Source organism: Silurus aristotelis, assembly GCF_946808225.1.
Source record: "Silurus aristotelis genome assembly, chromosome: 5".
Lineage (NCBI taxonomy): Eukaryota > Metazoa > Chordata > Actinopteri > Siluriformes > Siluridae > Silurus > Silurus aristotelis.
Genome location: NC_139578.1, coordinates 21,364,666 through 21,389,195, shown reverse-complemented (window position 1 = coordinate 21,389,195; position 24,530 = coordinate 21,364,666). Strand labels below are relative to the sequence as shown.

Below are 24,530 nucleotides of genomic sequence, written 5' to 3'. Positions count from 1 at the left end.
TTATTGCTTTATGCTTATTTTGATGATTCAAATGTTTGGACAGAATATCCACAGTGAGCACATCTCAGATTAATCAGCATCCCAAAATATAGACTTGGACATCAAGAACAGCTTAATGACAGTGATACCAATACTCAAATAAGATCCCGATGAAAGAAAAATCATGATAAAAAATGGCTTGATAAAAGCTTGATAACCAGAAAAAAGGAATGCTCTTTGTTTTAATGCTCGTTGTCATAAAAAATGATCTAAAAAATATGTTTTCGGTCATTTAGCTGTCATTCCCACAGGTTCCTCTTGGGTTACTTGACAGTTTCTAGCTGTACAGTCTGAACACTGGAACTACAGTACTTCTTGGGGGATTCTGTTAAAAACTAACCTGGAACGGATTTTACAAGCTGAGGAACATGAGAGGAAAAGGGTTTTTACAGCAGCTGCCTCAACAAAAAAAAATAAAAATAAATAAAATTGTGAATCACCTGAACCAGTTTACTACCTAATGATCCATGCAAATACATTCATCCACTAACTTCTTCTTCTTCTTTCGGCTGCTCCCATTAGGGGTCGCCACAGCGGATCATCCGTCTCCAACATTCATCCACTAACACCTTTAAATATTTTTTTTTCCTGTTATTCATTTGCCTTTTAAATGCTTCATAAATAAGAAAATGAGTAGGTCCAGCCAATGATTTTGTTAAAGTGGTTACTGAATTTCATGGAGAAGAGATTTATTAAAGATACTTTTATAATGTAGTTAAGTTTATCTTATTTTAGTGTAACAAACTATGCAAGCAAATTTAATGTGTTTATCCTTAGATTTAGAAAGAACACACTAGTGAAATTACTATATGTGCAAGTATCAAACAAGTTTACATTTAATATCTTCAGGAAAAACATGTTTGAGTTTTAAATGCTTCCAATGTCTGAATTCAGAAGGAAACATCTTGTTTGGAAAAATATTTAGTAGACATTAAACCTATACATTGATGATTAAAGCACTTAAGTTCAGAAGGAAGAGAAACTGTGAAACTCAGAGGAGCTCAGAGGCTAAAGAAACACCATATTCTACTTATTTGTGTGTAGATATCTGCCAGGAGATCAGAACTGATGAGCACACATAACTACAGTAACTACACATAACCACATGAGGGCAGTGCATTCTGTCTCGCATGGCATATGTTTAGACCACTTCCTGATCTGTGGAATGATTGTATTTCTGAATGAAAGCTGACTTCAGATCAGTCTTTACGGGTTATGACTGTGTGGTGAGCTGCAGATCAGATTTGATCTACCTGCGCATGTTGAAACCTGCAGGTCAATCCTGCACTTACTGCACTTAAAAGAAGCTTCGCATAGCAATGCTCAGATTAAACAAAAGTTGCTCAAAGACCTCTTAGAAAAACCTTTTCATTTCTTTCTGGATTCTTATTTATGCTATTTAATTTAGCATACTTAAATATACAGCGGAATAAAATTTGCCTGCTATTGAAAAAAAGATGAAACTATGAATAATAAAATGAATATAGTTTTTTTCCCCTGTCTGGATTTTGTTTCTAAACATCAGTGATAATAAAATGTCATAGCTATTGTTTTGTTTCTTTCTTCTTTTTTTTTTTAAGGCCATGTGTGGGAAAAAGTATTTGTTGTTCCAGGAGAAAAGGAGGTTCGGCACTGGAATACCTCAGATACCAAAGTGCTGTGAGAAAAGGCTGAAGCTGAAGGACACTCTGCAGGGTTATCCATAAAATAAAGCTGCACAGAAGCATTTTATAGTGCTTTATAGTTTACGACTAATGATACAAAGCTTGCTCAGATTATCCTTGTGAAAGACTAGTTTATTACTCAAAACCAATTTCTGCTCCATTGCGAATATAACATACAGGAACAAAACTCTTGTGGATGATATCCGTACACTATTACAGTTAACAGAGTCGATATTTGCTCACTTCTACAACTTGAAGAGAGGAGGCACGATCAGCATTGTCACCCACTCTAATAGCAGTAGCAGATTTAAGAAATAAGGAAAGCAAGGCAGCCGAAATTCACCAAAATAACACCAGAATTCGCTGAAGGACAGATTACGCAAGAAAGTTAGAAAGTATGCAATTGCCATTTTGTGGCTTTTTCTGGTTTTGGCCAGAAAAGTGGTCGACAATCGGGTATAGAGGAATACATTACTGGATTGGGAAAGATCACAAAGGCTAAAAAAAAAGAAAGTGCAAGAAAAGCAGCAGGAGTTGATCAAGACAAGTGTGAAATCTCTACCGAAAGACAAGATATCCATAGTATTCACATTTAGATTGCCTGTTGAGGATGTGATTAACGCATGACTTGAAGGCAGAGTGGCTGATTCTGAAAGAAAAGATTGCCAATGCTCCCCAAAATATTTTATTAACAATCCTGGTTGGTTAAGCATTTCAGATCTCACGTGGCAAATCTGTTCAGAAAAACTACACTGTACTCATTTATATGATTTTATCACAAAAAGTCAACTGATTATAATAAATCATGTAGCCATGTCATGGGCAGTTTGATTAAGTTTAGAAGCAGTAAACCACACGTCACTACAGGAATAAATAATTACTACCTGGACATAAAGCAGCCGAGACATCCAGACAGCAGAAAACAGATATAATGTGTGAGTAAAACACTGCTTGGCACTGGGATATATTGTGATATGTGTTGCGATATGTGTTGAACTTCCTGTGCAGGAATAATTTCACAGGGACGCTAAGCATCTGAGGGCGTGGCCCAGCTGACTGTATTATATTATCAATTGCTGTCTATTCTAAAAAACAAGACAAAAACACACACACACACACACACATATATATACATAAATATTTGTTTTTAAACTAACCTACTATGTATGTTTCTGTGAGAAAATAATCCTCAACTTTAAAACGATCAGGAAAGAAGCTGCTCACAGGTGAGACAAAGAGAAATGTGGAGACAGAGCGAGAGAGATAAGGAAACAGATATCGCATCTTTAAGAGAGATGTCTGGTCTGCCCCTGCAGCTCTGACGAAACAGTGTGTCTCTCCATGTGCAGAAACAGACATCTAGATCAAGACCAAACACATTAATTCACTGATTCTTTCACTCATTCACTCAACTGCGACTTGTCAGCCCTCTCCTCAGTTACAATAAATAAGACGAAAAACCTTAATGCATTAGACATATGGCTGTATATTCCACAGACAGCGTTATGGGCTGCAGCCTGCTCTTTAGGCTTAGTGTAGTAGTATAAGTTTAGTAGTAGAAGCTTAGTATAAGTAAATATATATATATAAGTAATATTCTGCCTTGCAACTGGAGAACTTATTAAATTATAAACGTAAAAGAGAAAAATACAACTAAGAAATTTATTAGGAACTCATTTTTTGTGGCTCACCCAACATCTGAAAATCTGATCAGCTCATGTAAGTACTGTCTGACAGTACCCAGACTAGTGGGCCATGCCATCCCTCTCAAAAGTCTGATACAGCAAAAAAACAACAGCACAGCATCACTATCATGTCCATCAGGAATGTACAGGAGCGTCTCGTCATAACGGGCTGTTCTCACAAGCAGTCAGTTCAGCCTCTGTCCTAAAACAGATTAAAGATGTAATCGCAAAACCACATTGTACTAGCCACCTAGGAACATGTTTCCGTTCTGTTGCCAGATCACGTAATGGAAGCACCAACGGGATGGCGGTGTAACTTGTAAGACACCATTAGAAATCTGTCAATTCCTAAATAGTGTTTCTATCATTTGAATCATTTGATGATATGTCAATACATTTAGTACCATAGATTTCATTTTCCACAATTATATATACTTTATATAGCTGAACGTTTATCATGGTTTATGACCATCAAACCCATGTGTGCTTTTTGAACTTCAGGGGAAGGCTTTCGACTAGATTTTTGGTTTTGTAGACACAAGAGCATTACTGAGATCTGTTTTCTGAAGCCAGGTAAGGAGGTCTGGGGGTGCAATTAGCATTCCAATTCATCTCAAAGATGTACATCAGGGTTGAAGTCAGGGCTTCGTCAAGACACTCAGTATGGTCTACTTTTTGACTGTTTTAAAACCTTCAATCTTCTGCGAAGGCTTTCGACTGGATTTCTGGAGCACATTTCAAATAAGGTGTTCAGGGGAGTTGAGGTCAGGGCTTTGAGCGAGCTTCTTCCACATTAACCTTCCAGTTGTCTTTGTAGACCTCGTTTTGTGCACAGAAGCACTGACATGCTGAAACATGTTTGGGTCACTTACTTTAAGTGAAGGAAATAATTGTATTGCTACAGCCAATATGCTACAGACATTCTATACAACTGTGTGTTTCCAACTTTGTGGCAACAGTTTGGCAAAAACCTACATATGGCGGCAGTGGGCAGGCATCCACAAATGTTTTATAATCCACAAAGGTGTATAATCAGAACACATTTCATTTAAATAGACGTGTAAATAGAGGTAAATAGATGTGTAACTGGCTGCAATTATTATGATTACAAATGTACATTTTGCTTCTAGAAGCCAAGATCCATAGGACATTGAAGTTTACATCATGAGCAGTATTAAAACAATAAAGTGATTAATCTGGATTCATCTATCAATAAGATACTAATAACATGAAACATTTTTGTGCTGCCTCTGATCTGGTCTGTGGCACAGCACCATACTATGATAAACAGTAAGTACACCGTCACTTACCAATATTAAGAACGTTCTGTCTATGAAGGATGAATGGATATAAAGTTTGTGCCCCCATAATGAGACCTGTTTTATTCTGATGACTTCATTCTTACCTTAACTGCTGCTCTCTATATATGTGACTGATTCAAACATTCGTATTTGTGAACTTTCCTGTCCAGCTGTATGTTGAGCAAACGCTGCATCTCTGACCTGCTGCTCTGTGTACCGCGAGCCTCACCTGAACAGACTTGTTCGAAGCACTTAAAATGATTCCAGGGCCATGTGCGGGGCCTAGAGGCAGCAGGCATGGATGGCAGCATTTCTATAGCTGTGCAGCTGTCCTTGTGAAACATCTTAAGCGATAAAAAACTCAGCAAAAGCATAGACCAAGAGGACGAGATTGCATAGAGAAACTTTAAGACGACTGTCGAAAAGAACTACAAAATATGACAATATAATGATATACATTGGTACATTGATATACATTATAAATGGTATTTCTGCAGCAAGTTATTTCTGCTTGCCATATGCAGTGTTTCACACGCGGCTACAATTTGATTTAGCATTTGGCGTTTAGACGAGGTTTTGTAGATTTATTCCAAAATTTGCTATAAGTTATCTTTATTAATATCACAGTTATCGAACACTTCCATCTTAATCCAGGTGTAAAACGTAATATTTAAGAATTTGCATTTTTATTTTAACAGATGGGGTGAAAAGGCAGTTTGCTGACTCCACAGAACTTCGTCTGAAGGATTCAACTTAAACACAGTTCAAATGACAAATGACGTTAAATCGATAAAGAAATTAAATTTGCGATCGATGCAACAGGCATGAGTGTTTTTCTAGTGTTTATGCAGTGTCTGTCTTGAGTTGTTATCGTCATGTCTTTTTTGTATGACTTTTTACAGGAGTTAATTTAACTTCAAATTAAAACATTAGGCATAAGGAGAAGTGTACAATCTCTGGGAAGGATGCTGAACAACACATTTCGAGGAACAAATGCAGGAGATTAGTAAGAAATAAGTAATGAGAAATAGAGAACACATTATCTCTCTCTCTCTCTCTCTCTCTCTCTCTCTCTCTCTCTCTCTCTCTCTCTCTCTCTCTCTCTCTCTCTCTCTCTCTCTCTCTCTCTCTCTCTCTCTCTCTCTCTCTCTCTCTCTCTCTCTCTCTCTCTCTCTCTCTCTCTCTTCTGTACCCAGATGCTATAGGTGTGGGTCAAGAACATTCTCAGACTGAGATCAGGAGATAAATAGTGCTGGTAAAAGACAAAGTCATACAGGGAAAAATGTCTAAATGTCTGATAGTGTGAGAGTCTCTCTGTCTCATTCCACACACATAGATTAATCACCTAATAGTGTACAGTACAAACAGTCTTTGTGTGGTGAAACAAACCTCCTAGTCTCACACCACGGATTATGATTTTACATTCAAACAAAACTTGCGAAAAACAAATGGATCTCAATGTGCATTTGTGAGTGTGTGTGTGTTAGTGGTGGTGGTGGGGGTTTATTGGTGATGTGAGAGAGGAAGACTGAAGTAATTAGCTACATAAACACTCAACTGGCTATAAAACATCACCGTGCATTTGCAGGCCTCTCACACCACACCACAGGAAACTCACAATCACACACACAAACACACACACATTATTAAACTGTACTGAATTTACACATTGTGCCAGTTAGTAGCTATTAGACCCTCTACAAACAGCGAAAGCACATGTTTGTAAATTTTGATAAGAAGCATCTAATAGTTAATATTAGTATAATAGTTATTACAGTACAAAAATCCATGAAACCGGCAGTCCCCAATTTAAATTTACATTTACTGCAGATGACCAGGTTCACAAAAAACAAGTTTCACAAGAGACAATATTTCCTATTAAATTTGGGGGGATGTTAGGGTTAGGATTAGAACTCACTATAATGTAGAATCAGTGGGAGCTTAATTTATCAATACATTGAAAAAACTGCGACTGAAAAGGCAGAAGCATAGGCAGAAGTGTTCTACACACTGCGAAAGTCAAAAAAATGAAAAAAAAATAAAAATGTAAAAGATTTTCTTCTTTCAGCCCAGAATCTGCATTAAACCATTAAAATCACTGATTTCTTAATCAAACAAAGTAAACACAGATTTGAATACCACTTAACAGCTTCCACAGTACTGATAATACAATAATACCATTGGTTATGAGAGTCAATTCAATACTACCTTTTTTTTTTTACGGTAACCATGAAGGATCTGTTTTTACAGCATGTCTCTATTTATCTCAAAATACATTACTTATGTTCATATCCCCCGTCATGCATGATTGGGACGCTAAGAGAGTAAAGTTATTCATGCTTGGATTAGATGGCGTGATTCCTTTGATATGCAGGACTCTTTCTTCCCTGTCAATCACGGCAACACAAGCTAATCATCAACATCTCTGAAGTCATTTATGTCAATTCCCCTGTCAATCACTCTGGCTAATAGTGAGCGCATGCATGTGGACAGGTTGAGCTTTCTTCTAAGTGTGTTTGAAAAGTCGGAAAAGTTGTGGTCGACAGGTTTTATGTTCCTTAGAGGAAATGTGTTCAGCCTTAAGCCACCACAGTGGTTATTAACTGTTGTCTAAAAAGTGAGAGTTGGCTAGTGGGGGGGATTTGGCAGGAAACCAATAAAAAATCTTTAATTATTGTTGTTTTTATAGTGTGGCACAGGGGGACAATAGATAACCCTTGCAGCCTCACAGCTCAAGGGTCTGAGCTTCAATCCTGTCATACTCTGAGCTTTCTTGTTTCACTCCACCTTGTTTGCAGAAAAAAAAAAAAAATAAAACATGCCGGTACGTGTATTCTACTGTAAATTACCCCTAGGTGCGAATAAGTGTGTGTGACGCTCTGGGATAAAGTGGCGTCCTATCCATTCCTGCTTCGTGCTCAGTGTTTCCAGGAAAGCCTTTACATTAGAATGTTAAGCAGTGAAAGATTCACAATTTGGCCCTTAGTGCATACTGTTTAGATGATCATGGGCTACACTGTACCATGCAGACAAACATTCCATGTGAGATTAGGCTTAAGGCCAATGTAAAGAACTAAGGCATTGCAAGAATCAGCTGAAATATATATATATATATATATATATATATATATATATATATATATATATATATATATATATATATATATTCAAAAAAGCAGAACCCGACTTAACACAGTGAATGCCTCACTGAGAGACATCAGGACTTGTGTTTTGGAAGATGGAAAGATATTCCCCGCATGGATGGCTGTGAAAAAGCAGTGTGATCCTACTTCTGTTAGTTGAGATGGAATTTTTTTTGTAATATTTTGCACTTTAGGTGACTTGTAATGGACTGGTGTCCTGTACAGCGTGTGACACCGCGTCATGTCCGGTGTTCCCAAGATCCCTCATGACCCCGACCAAGATTAAACAGTTGCTTAAGATGAATATATCTAGAAAATGAAAGAGGCCAAACTCACAAACCCTGGCCTTGTCATCACCCCTGTCTGGGTGCATATCTTCAACCTGAATGGTTGTTTTGGCTACAAACAGAGATAGCTGATGTCGGGGACTCATTCCTCCTGGTCTGTACCTTTTTATTGTAGTCCTACTCGTGACAGTCTGCTCTCTACACAAACACACAGATAAACAGCACACTCCACTCGTGTACACACATGTGCACATACAGCTATTTAAAAGAAATTGGACAAAAATATGTACATGCATTTTAACATGTGAGTGCACATGTTTGTAAACTTGAGTATCACAAAATGCAAAAGCCCTCCTATGGATTATATTTTCATAAATAATAAAATAATATTTTTATTCACTGTCTACCAAAAGAAATAGATTAGCAGAGAATGAAGGAAAGGAAAGTTTTATATAAACAATTCATATAAAAATATGCTTCATAAATAAATTATATTTACTGTCCAAAACAAAAGTCAATTATATAATTATTATAAATATTATATTATTATATTATATAATATACTATGTGAGCCTATGGCATGTGGCTCACACACAAGCGTACACATACACACACAAGCATTGTTGAAGTAAGGTGGTTACAGGCTTCCTCATGTGTGACAGGTTCAAAGGAGACCCTTATGATGTGCATTACAGCAGAACACCTTCACCTGGCAAGCACCGATTTCAATCAACAAAGAGCTAAAACTTACTTACTACTCACACAGCAGCTCTATAGCCCAAATCTGATTTAAACAACACCCAAACTTGCCCCCAAAAAGTCTCTTTTTCCCATGTAATTTAGCCCAAATTAGATTCCAGGTGATTTGCTGGAAAACTGAAAGTCCACTAGATGGCATCGCCTCACAGAGACAGTAGGGTGGAATCATGAGCACACATTCCACCCTGGACTGAGTTAAAAGACATTGGCATTCCAAAAAAAGGGGGGTGTAAGTTCCCACACTGAGAGGTAATCCTCACTGGCCGTGAATGTTGAGATGTTGAGATCTAGCTGACACATGACATGCAGCCCATTGTTTCCTGTGAAACATCCCTCTGAAATAATATCCACTAACCACATAGAACAGACCAGAGCCTTATTATTTGCAGCTTTGGGTGTGCTTACATGATACTTTGCCTGAACTGACAAAATCCACTCTTAGCAACAAAATGTTTAGTAGTTTACAATGACGACTTGGACCTTCTTTACAGGACAAACCGGAGTGCTTACAGCTAGTCCTTCCTTCTGTTTAAATGTCTGGATTGTTGTCTGTGATATCAAAACATACAGTTTTACAGTTCCATACTCAAACCTCCTATTCCACTTGCATGCCTTTTTTGAAAAGAGGGACCTGCTTGAGCTGCACACAGCCTTGAGTAGCTCCCTGCATGAATACCTGGCACCACACACCGCTTTCATAGTAGCACACACTGGCATCACCCAAACATACACTGACAATACAGTACACTGTGTAAAGGCCTGTAATTGTTTACACACACAATTGTAAGTAAGCTTCCTTTACTGCACCAACCTGTTGAGTAAAGGGGGCGGAGACAGATCTATATGCCTCTGCTAATGCCTTACCTGAATCCTCCTCCTTGAAACCAGGGAAATCAGTGAAAGAGTTCTTTGGATTGCTTAAAGAAGATCCGGTACATTCCTACAGTCCATCAGTGATGAGAGTCGGCATATGCAACCCGATTTACCGGCAAGATCAATGCATTACAATTCCTATATAAAAGTGTATGCGTGTAAGTCATAAAGCAATTGATCTGTTTCTTTGGTGATCGGAGCGTCTCACAAAACATGGCGTCTTCTTGATGTTTCTCATGCCAAGAAAAAGACTACTGGATATACATTTGATCATTAATAACATCAATGCATAGAAGATCCACCACCTGATCATGTAAATTTCTTTTTTAATAAAACATTTTTAGGAAAATATTTGTAAAATGTGTGGGTTTGGTTAATCTTATAGGTCAGTTGCCTGGGCTTGATGGATGATGAAGATGAAGTGTGTGTCTATGATCAGATCGTGGCATGCCAAGGCGCATCATATCCAATTAAAAATGAAGTAACGTTTAAAGCAAAACTAACATATAATTGATGCAGCTGCATTTTTAAAACTCTGAACCAATCCAAAGCTGCGTTAAAACTTTTGCGTTAAAAAAAAAAAACGCAAAAACGTTTTGCATTAATTAATTTATTTATCTGTCAATTCATTATTTACATTTCCCCAGGAAACATACCGTTATTTAATATAATTTATTTATTTATTTATTTTAAACACTTTGATTTATAAAGTGTTCTTTTTTACTAACACCATTAGGTCATGATTTTGCACATCTTTTGGCTCAGATCTGGACTTCAGGTTTTCAGCAGAAATGAGTAAAACAGAGACTCTACGTGTTTGCACATGCCGCGCACGAGCGATCTTTGTAGAATAGGATGCGCTGCATTGCAACTCCAGAGCCGCCTTTTATCCATTTCTCCGTGTCAAAAGCAGAGGGATACTACTAGTTTTCCCAGCATTCCTGCGATTGAACACTATAGTATATTTATTACAATTTGAATAAAAAACAAAATGCATACACTTTTCAAAAGTATGCCAAACCACCTCTATTTATAAACTGCAGCCCAGACGCGCGTGCGTCGATGCTCTGTTCTCGCGCGCCGTCCGCAAAAAAAACACGCTGCAAATAAATTTATTTATATATATATATATATATATATATAAGATTAATGTCAGTGTAATTACACATACAGAGAAATGTAAAGCTACTCACCGCCGACTCGGACTGCTTAACCCCTACGGACAGAGATATGAAGAGTAGCACCGCGACCAGGTTCTGCAAACTCTTGAACTTTTTATTCATTTTCTTTTTAACAATCCACCCTCTCAACAGCGACAATTACGACCTCGAGCGCATGTGGATCTTCTCATATTCCCCAGATAATCTTACGGTAATTCTGCTGGTGTTTTTTTTCCCCTCTAAACTATAAAGGCGGATTCTTCTAGAGTCACCAGGCTGTTCAGGCATAGGAACTCTGCCTACTGCGATCTCAACTTTTTCTCTGACGCCTTAACCTGCGGGGCCGGACTACTTTCCTGTTACTCCTCCTTTTAATCCAGATAGTTCCTAAAGATATTCCTAAAGTTCCCTGCAGCCGCTTCTGCTTCATACAGCAAAGTTCAAATCCAACAATTTGACCAGAAATTGATTTTTAGATGGATAGATAAATAAAAAATATATATTGTTGATTAAAACTAGTGATCATTTCCTCAGTTATGATTCCCATAACTAGGATCTAGATAGATCTACAGATAGATAGATAGATAGATAGATAGATAGATAGATAGATAGATAGATAGATAGATAGATAGATAGATAGATAGATAGATAGATAGATAGATAGATAGATAGATAAACATATCGTACCTATAAATATTGATAATTAAATCTAGTGATCATTTCCTCAGTTATGATTCCCATAACTAGGATCTAGATAGATAGATAGATAGATAGATAGATAGATAGATAGATAGATAGATAGATAGATAGATAGATAGATAGATAGATAGATAGATAGACATATCGTACCTATAAATATTGATAATTAAATCTAGTGATCATTTCCTTAGTTATGATTCCCATAACTATAGGAGATGGATAGATAGATAGATAGATAGATAGATAGATAGATAGATAGATAGATAGATAGATAGATAGATAGATAGATAGATAGATAGATAGATAGATAGATAGATTAGATAGATTAGATAGATAGAATCTATATAAAACGTGTCGTTAATTATTGTTAATAATATAATAATAGTAATATAATTAAAACTAGTGGTCTCAGTTCCTCTATGATTTAAGTTAATTAGGTAGATTTTGTGAAAGGAAAAGTGGGATCAATTGTTTTATGTGTTATTCATATCTACCTTGCTTTAACTGTATTTAACTGTGTAGATGAGGTTACTATGTTTGCCCACAGTTTATTATTGACTCCTGGTCTATTTTTTTCCAGCACTGGTAACAATTCACATTATTTCTCATCACCATCTGTATCATTAGTCCATCATTATCCATGAAGATAAAAACTAGTTGCATTTTATTTTGGATTTACTGCATAGATAGATAGATAGATAGATAGATAGATAGATAGATAGATAGATAGATAGATAGATAGATAGATAGATAGATAGATAGATAGATAGATAGATAGATAGATAGATAGATAGATAGATAGATAGACATATTGTGCCTATAAATATTGTTATTGTAATTGCAGGTGTGTAAGAAGAGTTTGGGTAATGTTTGAATCGTCGCTGTTATCTGTAATATAAGGATTAGAGAAGACAGGAGTAAAAGTGTGCAGGAGATAACAGAAGTACTACTCCGCTTTGTAAGCGTGCAGGGTGTGATTGACAGCTGTAAGCCCCGCCCCCACGCCGGAGCGCCACACGGAGCGCGGTGAGCGTTTTTCTGAGTCAGGCAGCGACACCGCGGGTTTCAGCACACAGTGAGATCGGTGAGTTGAACTTTTCCTCAAAATTCACAAAGATCCCCTGTGCATGTAGGTCCTGCAACCGTCAGAGGTGTTCCGCAGGTAATCAGTTATTAAGCCGTGTGTAAATGTATAAACTTTCTGGTGTGTGTGTGTGTGTGTGTGCGTGTCTTTGGGTTGGTTGGTTGCAGATGAACCGCACCACAAGCACGGAGCAGATCTGAAGCCACTGCTCGCCGGTGGACCGAGCAGACCCGCCACCTAAAAGTTTTCTCATAGATCACACAATGAAGCTTTGGTATGAGCTCTGTTTTTTTTTTTTTATTGCATCATAATAACTTGTTTATTTTATACAATGACGACATAGTAGCGATGGTCTCGTGCGCAGGAAGCGCTGATGATCGACAGATTCACCTTCGTGCGTTTGTTCTCTTTGGCAGGTTTTGGGTTTTCACTGTTGTCTTGTCTTTGGACTCTACATACGCAGTAAGTACGCTTTAATTATTATTGTGATCATTGCGACGTACAGACCATCAACACTGCATTATTAATAATAATCTTCAAACATAGTCCTGTCTCGAGGAGCTTTTAAAATACAGTATAAAAAAACAACAACATTGTAACTTCCTCTGTAAATATTGTTACTTATTTTTATCTCATATCTCTGCTTCTAAATTAAAATGTGCTTTTTTAAGGCATTTGGTTGGTATGTTGGTTGTTTATTATTATTGGTCTTTCTATACCCTGTGATTCAGTATCAGCACTTCTCTGCGATTTGATCAATCACAGTATGCACGTGGTCTGACAAACGGAAATGATGACACATTCAAGGGCATATTTGTCAATCAGATTTTTTTTTGTTGTCATTAACATTACTTTTAAAGCCTACAGTTTACAATCCTGCATGCCTGCAGTCCTGATTATGCAAAGCGAATAATCATTAAACTAATTAAACTAACTTCATTATTGAATCATGCAGAATATTCACATTCAACTTTTAGTCGGTGTTGAAAGTGCTTCCTTTTCCATATTTATTTTAATTATATTTTTTTTACTTGACAAAAGTATAGTGCCAATAGTTATAATATAATGTGGATGAATCACATTTTAGACCGCGATTTGCCTTAATTAATACCTCATAATTAAGTTTTCAACAGAGTACTCTGATTAACACCAACAATTCACAAATATCACATTCAACCTTCTTCTCATGAATATGTAAAAGACTATCAGGATTGGGTCACTCTCACACCCATAGGAGCTAACCACATGAGATTACAAATGTCTTGTTACAATATTTGCTCTTTCTGTGGTGACTTTTGCAGCTAGATTTATTTCTTGGTCAATTACTAATGTATACAAATATCATTTTTAGGTTGTCACAATGTTATAGCCAGCTGTTGTTTTTTTGTGAGTTTTTTAGTATTATCATTCAATCCATACACACATACAGCACATGGATTGTAAGAGTGAGACAAAACCACATGTTCTTTGGATCAAAACAGGGGCTGTGCATACAGATGTTGACAGAGTGGTAATAATATGACAGTGTAAATCATGTGTGGTCTAGGGTTAGAGTTTAGTGTCCAAAACTACCATTAAAGCTTTAGTTGAATGACAGCACAGAACAAATGTACAAGATGGTCTGTTGTAGGATTTAAAAAAAGTTACATCTTAATCAATAGTAATTAAATTTTTTTATTTCATTTTTTTATTTTTTGGGTTGTAATTCTTAAATGCAAAAGGACTCCTTCACAGCTTATGCCAGACTAACATCACATGGGAATTAATCCCCCCCCCCCAAAAAAAAATAAATAAATAAATAAATAAATAAAAAATTGGAAAATTATGTTGCCAAAAAATGCAATAAAAAAAATTGTGAATCAATAAAAAATTTCCCAAAATCATTTTTAACTAAATTAAAAATAGCAATGCGTTTACAGGGTCTTTCCTGCAGTTCTGCCACATAAAGCCAGAGGCCGCTAATTTTCATACAAATTTATTTCCAAATGTTCACTTGTTACAACCATGAGGGACAATAATGATGATGATGATGATGATAATGATGATGGTGGTGGTAGTCTTTTTCACATCTTTATTAGTAATTATTTTATAGCCTATAATCCTTGAAATACACATTATTTACTTTGTTTACTAAGGATGTCTGGACACAATATGACTTACCCTGTATAAGGCAAAGTGTAAATGATTATGCTCTAGATGGCTATGTAATAATAATGAGTCGCTAGAACGTCTCCAATAATACAGTTAGACAAGAAAATGTTTTCTTAATTGTCATTATATATCAGACAACATCAGGCCACTAAGCCCAGAACTCAGAAAAGAAATAATAACCATTGGTCAGGTGTAGAAGGTACTCCTAAATATTTGGAAACGCTTCCATGCACCAGTTACAGTAAAAATCATTCATGAAATTTTAGTGGTTTTTAATGGTTCTTGAGGTGATGAACTGCCAAGGAAAGAGTATGTGTTCATCTGTGCTCTATAGTCTGTACAGAGCATTGAATTAAAGTAGAACACCACATGGAAAACTGTAGTACAGTGGGATTTTGTAGCATGCTTTAAAATAAAAGCATGAGTGAGGCATTGTTCATCAGGCATTGACGTGGGACAAATTTTCATGAGTATTCAGTGGGGTTTGTGTTCAGGGCTCTGTGCAAGCTGCTTAAGTTCTTCTACACCACCATTTGCAGACCCTGTGTTCATAATGCACATGGGCATTGTCAAAATAAAATAGGATTGTTCAATAAATTCTATAACATAAAAGAAATAATAAATTTTGACATATAGTATGTCCAAACTCATCCTTACTGACTATCTTTCATGACATTTGGATATAATGTTTTTTTAGGCATGCAGTTCCAGTAATGTTGGTTAGATGCTCTGTCCACCTTTTTTTTTTTTTAAGGTGTTGTTTATTACATATGCAAGATCGATGTCTCAAGTTTTTTCAAGACTTAAAAGAATAGTCCAGGGCTATGTGTCCACACGTGTCTGTACTTTTAAAAGATGAACATGATAGAAGATTTATTAAGATTAACTTATCATATACGTCTTGAAAAAAAGCAATGGTGTAAAAAAAAATAAATAAATCAGCTGCTTTTCAACCGAGGAAACGATACAGTGTGATCCAAGCATTACATCAAATAATAAGATAATATACATTATCTTTTTTCTTGATCTCATCTAACATGCTCACTAACACTCACACATTCAGGCACACACTATCATACATCTGTTAAGGTATATGGTCTCTTGTTAAAGCATTGTGAAATTGTTTTTGTTGATTTGGCTTTAATACTTTAATATGTCTAAATTAATTATTTACACAAGATGTATTCAGAGTCCTTTATAATACTGACTATTACAATATACTTTGCTGATATTCATTCATTCATTAATTTTCTCCCGCTTATCCGTAATTCGGGTCGCGGGGGCAGCAGTCTAAGCAGGCCCCCGCCTTCAACTGCTGCCCAATCCTCACAGCACCGTCCCTTACGGTCCCTCCTGCAGGTGGTGAGCCCACGGGAGGACTTTGCTGATATCATTTATATTAAAATGAAAATGTTTTTTATTATATTAAAGTAACATTTAGTCTTGTCTTTACAATTGTTTTAATGACTATACGCACTACTAAGTATTAGTGAGAAAACTGACATTTAGAATCAGTATGGGTATGTAGTGAGACTGTTTCTATTTAGGTACCTGTGAGTACTGTAGACTTAAATCTCACAAATCTTTGGAAAAAGGGATGGAAATCTGAAACCTGACCACAATAAGACTTCTTCTGAATGACACACATACTACTAAACTGTGCAGTGTGTGAGTGCTCTTCTGAGAAAGCCATACTTGTGGTGGGAGAGGAGAGATAAATGAGAATTTACAGTAAACAAGGGCAAACTGACCATCCCTTATCACAAACATATTTCACACTTTCCCAAAGCTGTCACTGCCTCAGACCCAAGATGCTTAGATATACTTGTGTATGGACTGTTTAGGTAGTCAGGTCTTATCTCCGGTGATTCCCCCTTCCTATGAGCAGGGAAAATTCCAGGGCTGCCTGGCAGAACTTGTTGAGAGCTTTTCAATCTTGCTGCAGGTGTCACTTTCCTAGAACACTCCTCAGGTTAAACGAAGGCTTTCTAAAGCTAGTGTGATTTGTTAGTGCCGCTCCTAGGTATAGCTCTGCCCTGAGGTTTCGAGTTGTGTTTCAGGCTATTCAAAACTCCTGCCATCAGCCAGCACTTCTCACACCTTTATGGCTAAATGGTTATAGATTGGTCATTGTCTGCTCTTTATGTTAAAGGTTGTAAAAGCAGATGTAACTGCTTTCATAACTTTAAATGAACCTTTCATTGACTCACTACTTCCCTCATCAACTAGCATAGGCCACCACGATGGCTGATTTGCACATCCTTAATCTTTTTCTTGTCTGCCACTCCTTTTTCCCTATCTCTTTCATTCTTACTTTTATCATTAGACAGACATTTTTATAACTAGAAATGAGGTGATTGTTAACCCCATAAAAACAACATGACCTCTTGTGAAGGTTTTCATCCTTAAATGGCCATGTCCTTGCAGAGTGAACATGCAGTACTAGATAAAGCCATAACTGTATAAAGAGAAAGTTTTATGGGCTTTTTGTAGTAGACTACATTTAGTGTGATGCTTCTAATGAAGAAGGTAAAAATCACAAACTTACACAATGCTTTTTTTCTTCTAAGAAAACTAGAGAGTTTACATGTTTCTGATAGACCGGAATATCCTATTCAAAAAAAAAACATGTAGTATGGGGTTGAGGACGTTTACAGTTTAAATCTACTCCAGCATTAATAATTCAGAAATTCTTCACTTTATTGTGTCCCTTAATAGTGCTGCAGCTTGTTATATTTATAGTAATTAGTAATTACTTTACTAATTAAAGAGTACAAATTACTCTTGAGGTACCAATGTGGTTAAGGCTTAACAAATATATTTAACATTGTAAACTGTAAAACTAAAATATAGTTTCTATATATAGAAAATAACATATGCTATATAGCATAATTAATTTAGATAACCATAGGACTAGAATTCTCCTGTCTTTATTTTTATTCCCTATATTTTATTTATTTATTTTAGTCTTTATTTTTATTCCCTATATTTTATATAAAATATAGATTTTATATAAAAATCTATATTTTTGTCACTTGGATTCTTGGACTCTTTTTCACAGTATTTACTAAATCTGTAATTATTTAGATGCTGAATAGAGTGTTAATAACCTGTTATTAGATGTTGTATGTTTTTCTGGTTCAAGCTTGAGAGTCCTCCCCTACTTCAATGTTGAAATAATCAAAAGAAAATAGCGGTCAAATCAAACAAAGTACACAGGCTGGGAACTAATTAAGAGAGAAATAGCATTGGAGAAGATATATAATTCTTTACCAGTTTTTAAATGTCTTCTCGAACAGCAGAGATTAGAAAAGAACAGATGGTGTTATAATTGAAGCATGCATGTAAAACTTTAACTTGTTGGTATGAGGGAGCTATTCGTCCAACCTAATCTAATGGGTTTTCATCACAAACTGAGAAGCAAAAGTTGCCATAGTTGACATGTGAGGGCAAACAGAGGACTGGAGCAGAGAGCAGAGAAAGAAACGGTTGCCTTGGGGTTTTTTCCAAGTCTTATTTGGAAAAACATTCCACAGGGTAACATACAGTGACATTTATCTTTTCATGAAAGTGCTATAAGTACATGCCTAGATCCCCTTTTAAAATGTCGTCAGTCAAACAGAGCTTCTACTATCACCGCTTACATGGATTAGTGCCCATTTCTTTCTCTCATTCCATCTTTTCATTGAATCCGTTCTTCCTTTACCGCCTCTGTTTGCCCTTGTCTAATGTTGTCCATTCCCTTGTTCACTGCTCCCAATTTCATTCATCACTTTACCCCCAATTTCTTTTTAGTTCATTTCTCTGCAACATCTGCACTATGTATACTGTGCATACATACACATATATATATATATATATATATATATATATATATATATATATATATATATATATATATATATATATATATATATATATATATATATATATGAAACCTTTCTCAGTTCCGCTGTGTTAATCTACAAGTCTGTTCAGGAGATGTTTTTGTTGTTATAAAAAAAAGTTGTAGGTGAAAAGCACTCAGGTGCAGTGACTGTGAAAAGACAGACTAAAGAAATGGGTAGGTTATATTATATATATATTATATATTTTTTTTTATAACATTGCTGATTTACGCTGTTAAAATCTGAATTTGAAAAAAGAGACTAATGCTCAAAAAAAATTTGTTTAGAAGTTACTTTTAGTGTAAAAGTTCACAGACCCTAATGATCATTGTTCATATTAATTATATGAACACAATTATACAATCCATAAAGCTATTCAAATATTAGTCTGATGAGTTAACTATGCACCATTATATATTTATTGGTGTCATTAGAGCATTTTATTTTATACCCTTTGCACCCCTGAGACTTCCACCTTTAATGCCTAAATAGTTACTATAAAAGTAATAGCTTCATTATACATTGAGGCTGATTTCCACTATTATGTCATTTTAAAAAAATAATTTTAAAAAAAGTTAACATGCTGTATGTCAAAAACTTATAATAACCAATATAATATATATAACCAATATAATAACCAATAAGAAGTTGTAAATAAACAGTTCAGGACAGTAATAACAGCTTTTTAAGCTATTATTATACTGATATTTGTCAATAAAGTAAAGTGGTAGCAGTGGTTAAAATTTCACTGAAGTCCATAAAATTTAACCACAGAGGTCTGTGCTCTCTTCACTACACTACAGGGTTGTTTAGATGTGAGGAATAAAGGCAGTAAGGCATTTTCCCCTGCAGCATTCATGCCCTGCAGACACACATTCTCCTGATGGCATTTGCATGATGGCATTCAAAGATGTGTAACGGGACAGGCCTCAGCTTAGTCTGCAATCTTTAACAAACTTGCCGAACCTCACCTGTGTATCCCTCCTCTATTTCACTCGAAAAATGTTCTCATAAAATGGGTAAATATATAAAGATAGTTAACTCTAGGTATACACAGGTTATATAGGTAATAGGTCATATATAATAAAATTTAATAAAAAACATAAAGAACAGCATCGGTGCACATTGCACAGATTCCACACATCTGTGAAGGTAAAGCACAGTTCTTTCAGATGTTAGTCCCTCAGATGGTAATGGTGATGGTGATGCAGAGCTCTATTCAAAATGTCAATGCAAAATCTCCAATAGATGTATATTTGGGTGAAGATTTGAGACCCGTGAAGGTTATAGCGTGTATTTATTTCATACTCATTGTCAGTGCTGCCTTCCAGAAATCAGGATAGAAATTTCCTTAAAAGTTTCCTTTTCATTTGTTAGTCATCTATACTGCAGGTTAATAGTGTTGCTAGGTAAGACCAATCTATCTCCAATGTAATTTGGGAGTGAAAATCTTTGTAGATAGATTTAAAAAAAATGTTACAATAAGGACTGACAACAAACCAAAGTGATTTTTAACTTGTTTAAGTAAACAGAAACAGTTTATTATTCTTTTACTATTCTTTTTGCCCATCTTGTTCACTAGAAATACTTTATGCATTCTCATTCTTCCTTTGTACTTCCTTCTCCAGCAGGTAGAATACTTTTCAGGCTTTCTGACCTTTAAAGCAGCCCTCTGCTATAAATACCAAAATAGCTGTACATGCCTCACTCACCTCTTTCCCATTTCCCTTCTGGGTATGTGAGAAAAAACAGTTATGATATTCGTAAATCAAGTCATTAATATGATGTCATAGCCTGCAGTGAGAGGTGCAGAGATAAGGAATGAGTAATACATAGTAAATCCCCCATAATAGTAATCTAACCTACATTATGTCATTTCAGTAAATTCCAAAAAAGCAACGGTTAAAAATGTCATCACTAGCATCATGGCCAGATGTTCTGTTATCTTTTTGGAAAAGCCCTCAATGCAATTAGGAAATTCTCTCATAAGTGGTTTGCAGATCATTGAAATAAAGTGCCTGGGTTCCAAAATCCATATCTAATCCTGCTTCAAATCATTAAAAGCACCATTCAAGTTCGAATGCAGGACAATCGGCTGAACAAATCTACAGCTGCTTCATAGAGCAGAGGACATCTTAGACCACCTTCTATTTTTCACTATCAGTTTGTTCATCATGCTCCTCCTATTTTTTGTTCCCCTTATTCATGTTATGACCAGAATCTAAACAGATTTAGTAATGGGCCTCAGGTACAGTGGAAGTTCTGAAGTGTTTTTTTTTTTCAGCCCTGGGCCTCCTTCTTGTCTCGGCAAAGATGATATCGTGCATGGCTCTGGCAGTTTCTTCCCAGTTTTCATTCTTCACAGACTTTTAAGGAAAGTTTAAAAACCCCAGCATTACTCTGTTAATGCCTTAACTTTGTCTGAACTGTCTTACTAAGTAGTCCAAAACTGTTTAACACAAGGTTTTTGGAGAAATTTGTTTATCAGTACTGGAGCAAGTTAGTAAGACAAAACATGTGTTTGTCCACAGGGATTTCCTAAATAGGTTCCTGTCACCTGTATTTATACTTGTTTGAGGCAGGTTTTCTATAAGATGCAATTCTCTTTTTTTTAGTGAAGGGAAGTCACTGTTTAGTTTGCTCTCTGTTTGGAAGGAAATGTACACTATTTCTTGCAAATTTATAAACGTAATGTCTTGTTTGAATCCTGTGCTTTGAGATATGCTTTTACAGCTAAGCTGTTTATACAGTTAACTGACTAATGTCAGTAAATCTAAAAAAACTTAGTTTACTATGGGAAAAAACCTTGAGATATAAATAAGTAAACACATGAGGTCATGTATGTGTCCTGGGCCAGCTGTGCATTTCAGATGCACAAAAAGATATTTTGTGTAATTTAGCCAGTACCTTTAAGATTCCACATTATATACCCTAAATTGCATCAGAATTTATAATCCTTTGTGAACCTGCCATTAAATAAGCGTTACTGTACATTGAATTAATGTTTACTATATTTATACAAAGTTATTAATTGTTTTTTCAACATTCAGATAGGTTTCCTGTCTAGTATAAAGTGAGAAAATGAAGGTGGCTTCAGTTGATTTGCATGTGTGTCTATCTGCAATCCTGTGTCCCTGACTGTGACAAAATCTATGAGCAATTATCTCAAATGGGCATTGAGGGGCCTTTAGTTAAACAGAAACTTTTACATTAACTGGGAAGTAACTTTGAAGTTGTTCATTGATTTGCTTCAGTAATGCTAGATTTTATCATAGCACAATTCCGAAAAGATTTACATTTCCAACTCTTTTTTCATAATATCCAAAAACATTACCATGTTTTGGGGTTGAGTCTAAAGTGTTCCCCTGGGCTCTGGGCCATAATTATGTTGGGGTTTTTTTTTGTTTATTTGGTTATATTTTGAAGCTACAGTTTCTCTACACAACTGAATGGTTGTTTCCTGTAGTGGTGATCAAGGGAGTCTGTTGCGGCTTGTGGCCTGTTGAGCTCAATTTTCTGAGGTCACTGTGAGATACAGCAGAACCCACATGTGTGCGTTGGTTCTAAACCAGGGTGAGGATTTTTCTGATACACATCCCTGTTATATCTGTGTAAATGAATGTAGCACCCAAGCACAAATTATGCTTAAATAAAAATTTTAAGTTTAAAAAGCTTACTTCTTAAAAGAGATTCAAACATGTTTTTTTCCATATTCCATATGATCTATTGCTAATCAAATTATACTTTATACTGATTTCTTAATTTCCTCCACGGAGTTTGTGCTTTTTTTTTTTCTTTGATGCATTGATACCATGGCCTTTTAACATTGTGAAACAAAACCAACCTTTTTGCAGCTACAAGTGGTATCATAAGTGAAGACTATGGCTTTAATTACAGGCTAAAAGTTGGAGCAACTCCTAAAGTAAAAGTGTTAGAGTATTAATCACACAGTCCTGACTCAAATTCCTTTGGGTAGAAAAAAAGAAGTGTAAGAAGCTTGTAAAAGGATATCCAAAGCACACTTTTAATATACCCACCATTTGGTTATAATATGAAAATCTATATGACTTTATCTAATGGTATAAATCTGTTATCTGATAAACCTCATTATTTATAGGGTGAATGTTAAGGAGAACAAATCTGTATATGGAGAGTAATCCGTTTATATTTCGCTGAGCAAGTATATTACTTTTCATGGCATGTTACATAAACATTTATATAATAATTCTCTATATAAGGTGTCCAGATTGAGGATGATTCTTTGGATTTAGCTATACATCGATTAGCTCACAAAAGCGAATGCTTCTCACTACATTCTTTATCTATAGTTCTAGTCATCGCCTTCCCCGGCACAGATCTGTGATATTGTTGTTGCTTTCAAGTGTTGCCTTCACACCATCCAGCAAGGTTCCTCTGTGCATACACTGACCATGTCTGAGGAGACATTTTAAGTGGCAGATGGTGACCTCAATATGCATTAAAATATCCATATAAGTTTAAAGTGGAAATAATCTGGATTTTGGTTGTAGGGCTTTACCACCAGGACATTCTCATATATGTACAGTGTAGAGAAGGGGGCATAGTATCTGTCTTGAAGGACATTAATAATAAAATGTTATTGTGTGAGTGGGACTTGTGAAGGACACTTTCCATACAGTTTAAAACAAAGCTTTCGATTGAATTCTCAATCTTTTACTCTAGCTTTTGGTACAGTAAAAAAAAAAAAAAAAAAAGATTATGTGAAGGGTCTGGGACATAATTTTTATCTGACATGTTCATTATGCATATTAATATTACTTAATAATAAATATACTAATACAATTATCAATTGAACCTGCATCAAAGCAAACAAACTGACTGACTAACCCACTAGTACAACAATAACAGCAATAGTTGTCCTTATTATACAAAAAATACAGGACATTCTTTAGCAAAGACACATCACAGATTAACCAATGTGTTTAAAATTCAATTCTCACAAAATAAAAAGCCATTTTTGTCTATTAATCAAGTCATATTTCCTAGTTTCCTAGAACTCCTACTTTAAATAGTAAAGGTAAATGAACCTTTCAAACAATTTTAGTTGGAGATTCCACTCTAAAAATTCAAACCACTTCTTGTAGATTTACTCAGATCCCTTTTTTAGGGTGCTTGCTGGGACATGATCCACTCAGAATGAGTAGCCTGAGTGATACTATTTTTAATGCTATATAAGCTAGAATGCTGTAGACTATAGAATGCTATAGACTCAATTGCATAAGAACAAGATTGGAAGGATTGTTATCAGCTTTTTACAAACTCCAGTCAGATCATTTACATGCCAGTGGAAGAGGTATGAATAAAGAGCCTGAGGTGCTAGGGAAGGGCTCTTAGGCTTGGAAGACTGTTTGATGCTCTTGGAATGGGGGTTGAAAGGTGGTGTTTGGGGATCATATCTTGACTGAAGTCACTGTGCTTGTGGGGAGATGAGATATGGTGGCCCCTGGAACAAGGGAGGAATGTGGATGAGGACTAAACAGAGATCTCGTGTGAGGAGCAGGAATGTTGTTAGGGGCCAGGTCTCTTGTTTTTCAGGTATATTGTGGAGCTAGTGCCAAGACATGTTCATAGAAGTTTAAATGTTTGCTTTTCCTAGACCCCTGACTCACCCACCCACCAATCTCTCCCAAACAAACACCCCCCATCTATTCATTTCTCTCACTCAACCATCCATCCAGTACTTTTAACTTATTCCATTGATTTTGCTTGAAAGATTGGCATGCCTTGCCTTGCTGGCTCCAAGCATTCCAGCATATCAG

The 24,530-nt window shown here is 35.9% G+C and overlaps 2 protein-coding genes across 3 annotated transcripts in view; one reads left to right on the top strand and one right to left on the bottom strand.

The window, feature by feature from the left end:
• The window catches only part of col4a5 (collagen, type IV, alpha 5 (Alport syndrome)), a 50,773-nt gene extending 39,558 nt beyond the window's left edge, over nucleotides 1-11,215 (bottom strand). Inside the window, exon 1 of the mRNA XM_083541592.1 lies at nucleotides 10,945-11,215. Within this exon, the coding sequence (XP_083397718.1) occupies nucleotides 10,945-11,034 (90 nt within the window). The 5' untranslated portion in view covers nucleotides 11,035-11,215. The remainder of the gene's footprint in view (nucleotides 1-10,944) is intronic.
• Nucleotides 11,216-12,608: 1,393 nt separating this feature from the next.
• Nucleotides 12,609-24,530, top strand: part of col4a6 (collagen, type IV, alpha 6) — a 75,767-nt gene continuing 63,845 nt past the window's right edge. For both annotated transcript variants that reach the window (XM_083541299.1, XM_083541298.1), the window contains exons 1-3: nucleotides 12,609-12,694; nucleotides 12,862-12,968; nucleotides 13,111-13,156. In XM_083541299.1, the coding sequence (XP_083397425.1) occupies nucleotides 12,958-12,968; nucleotides 13,111-13,156 (57 nt within the window). In that variant the 5' untranslated portion in view covers nucleotides 12,609-12,694; nucleotides 12,862-12,957. The remainder of the gene's footprint in view (nucleotides 12,695-12,861; nucleotides 12,969-13,110; nucleotides 13,157-24,530) is intronic.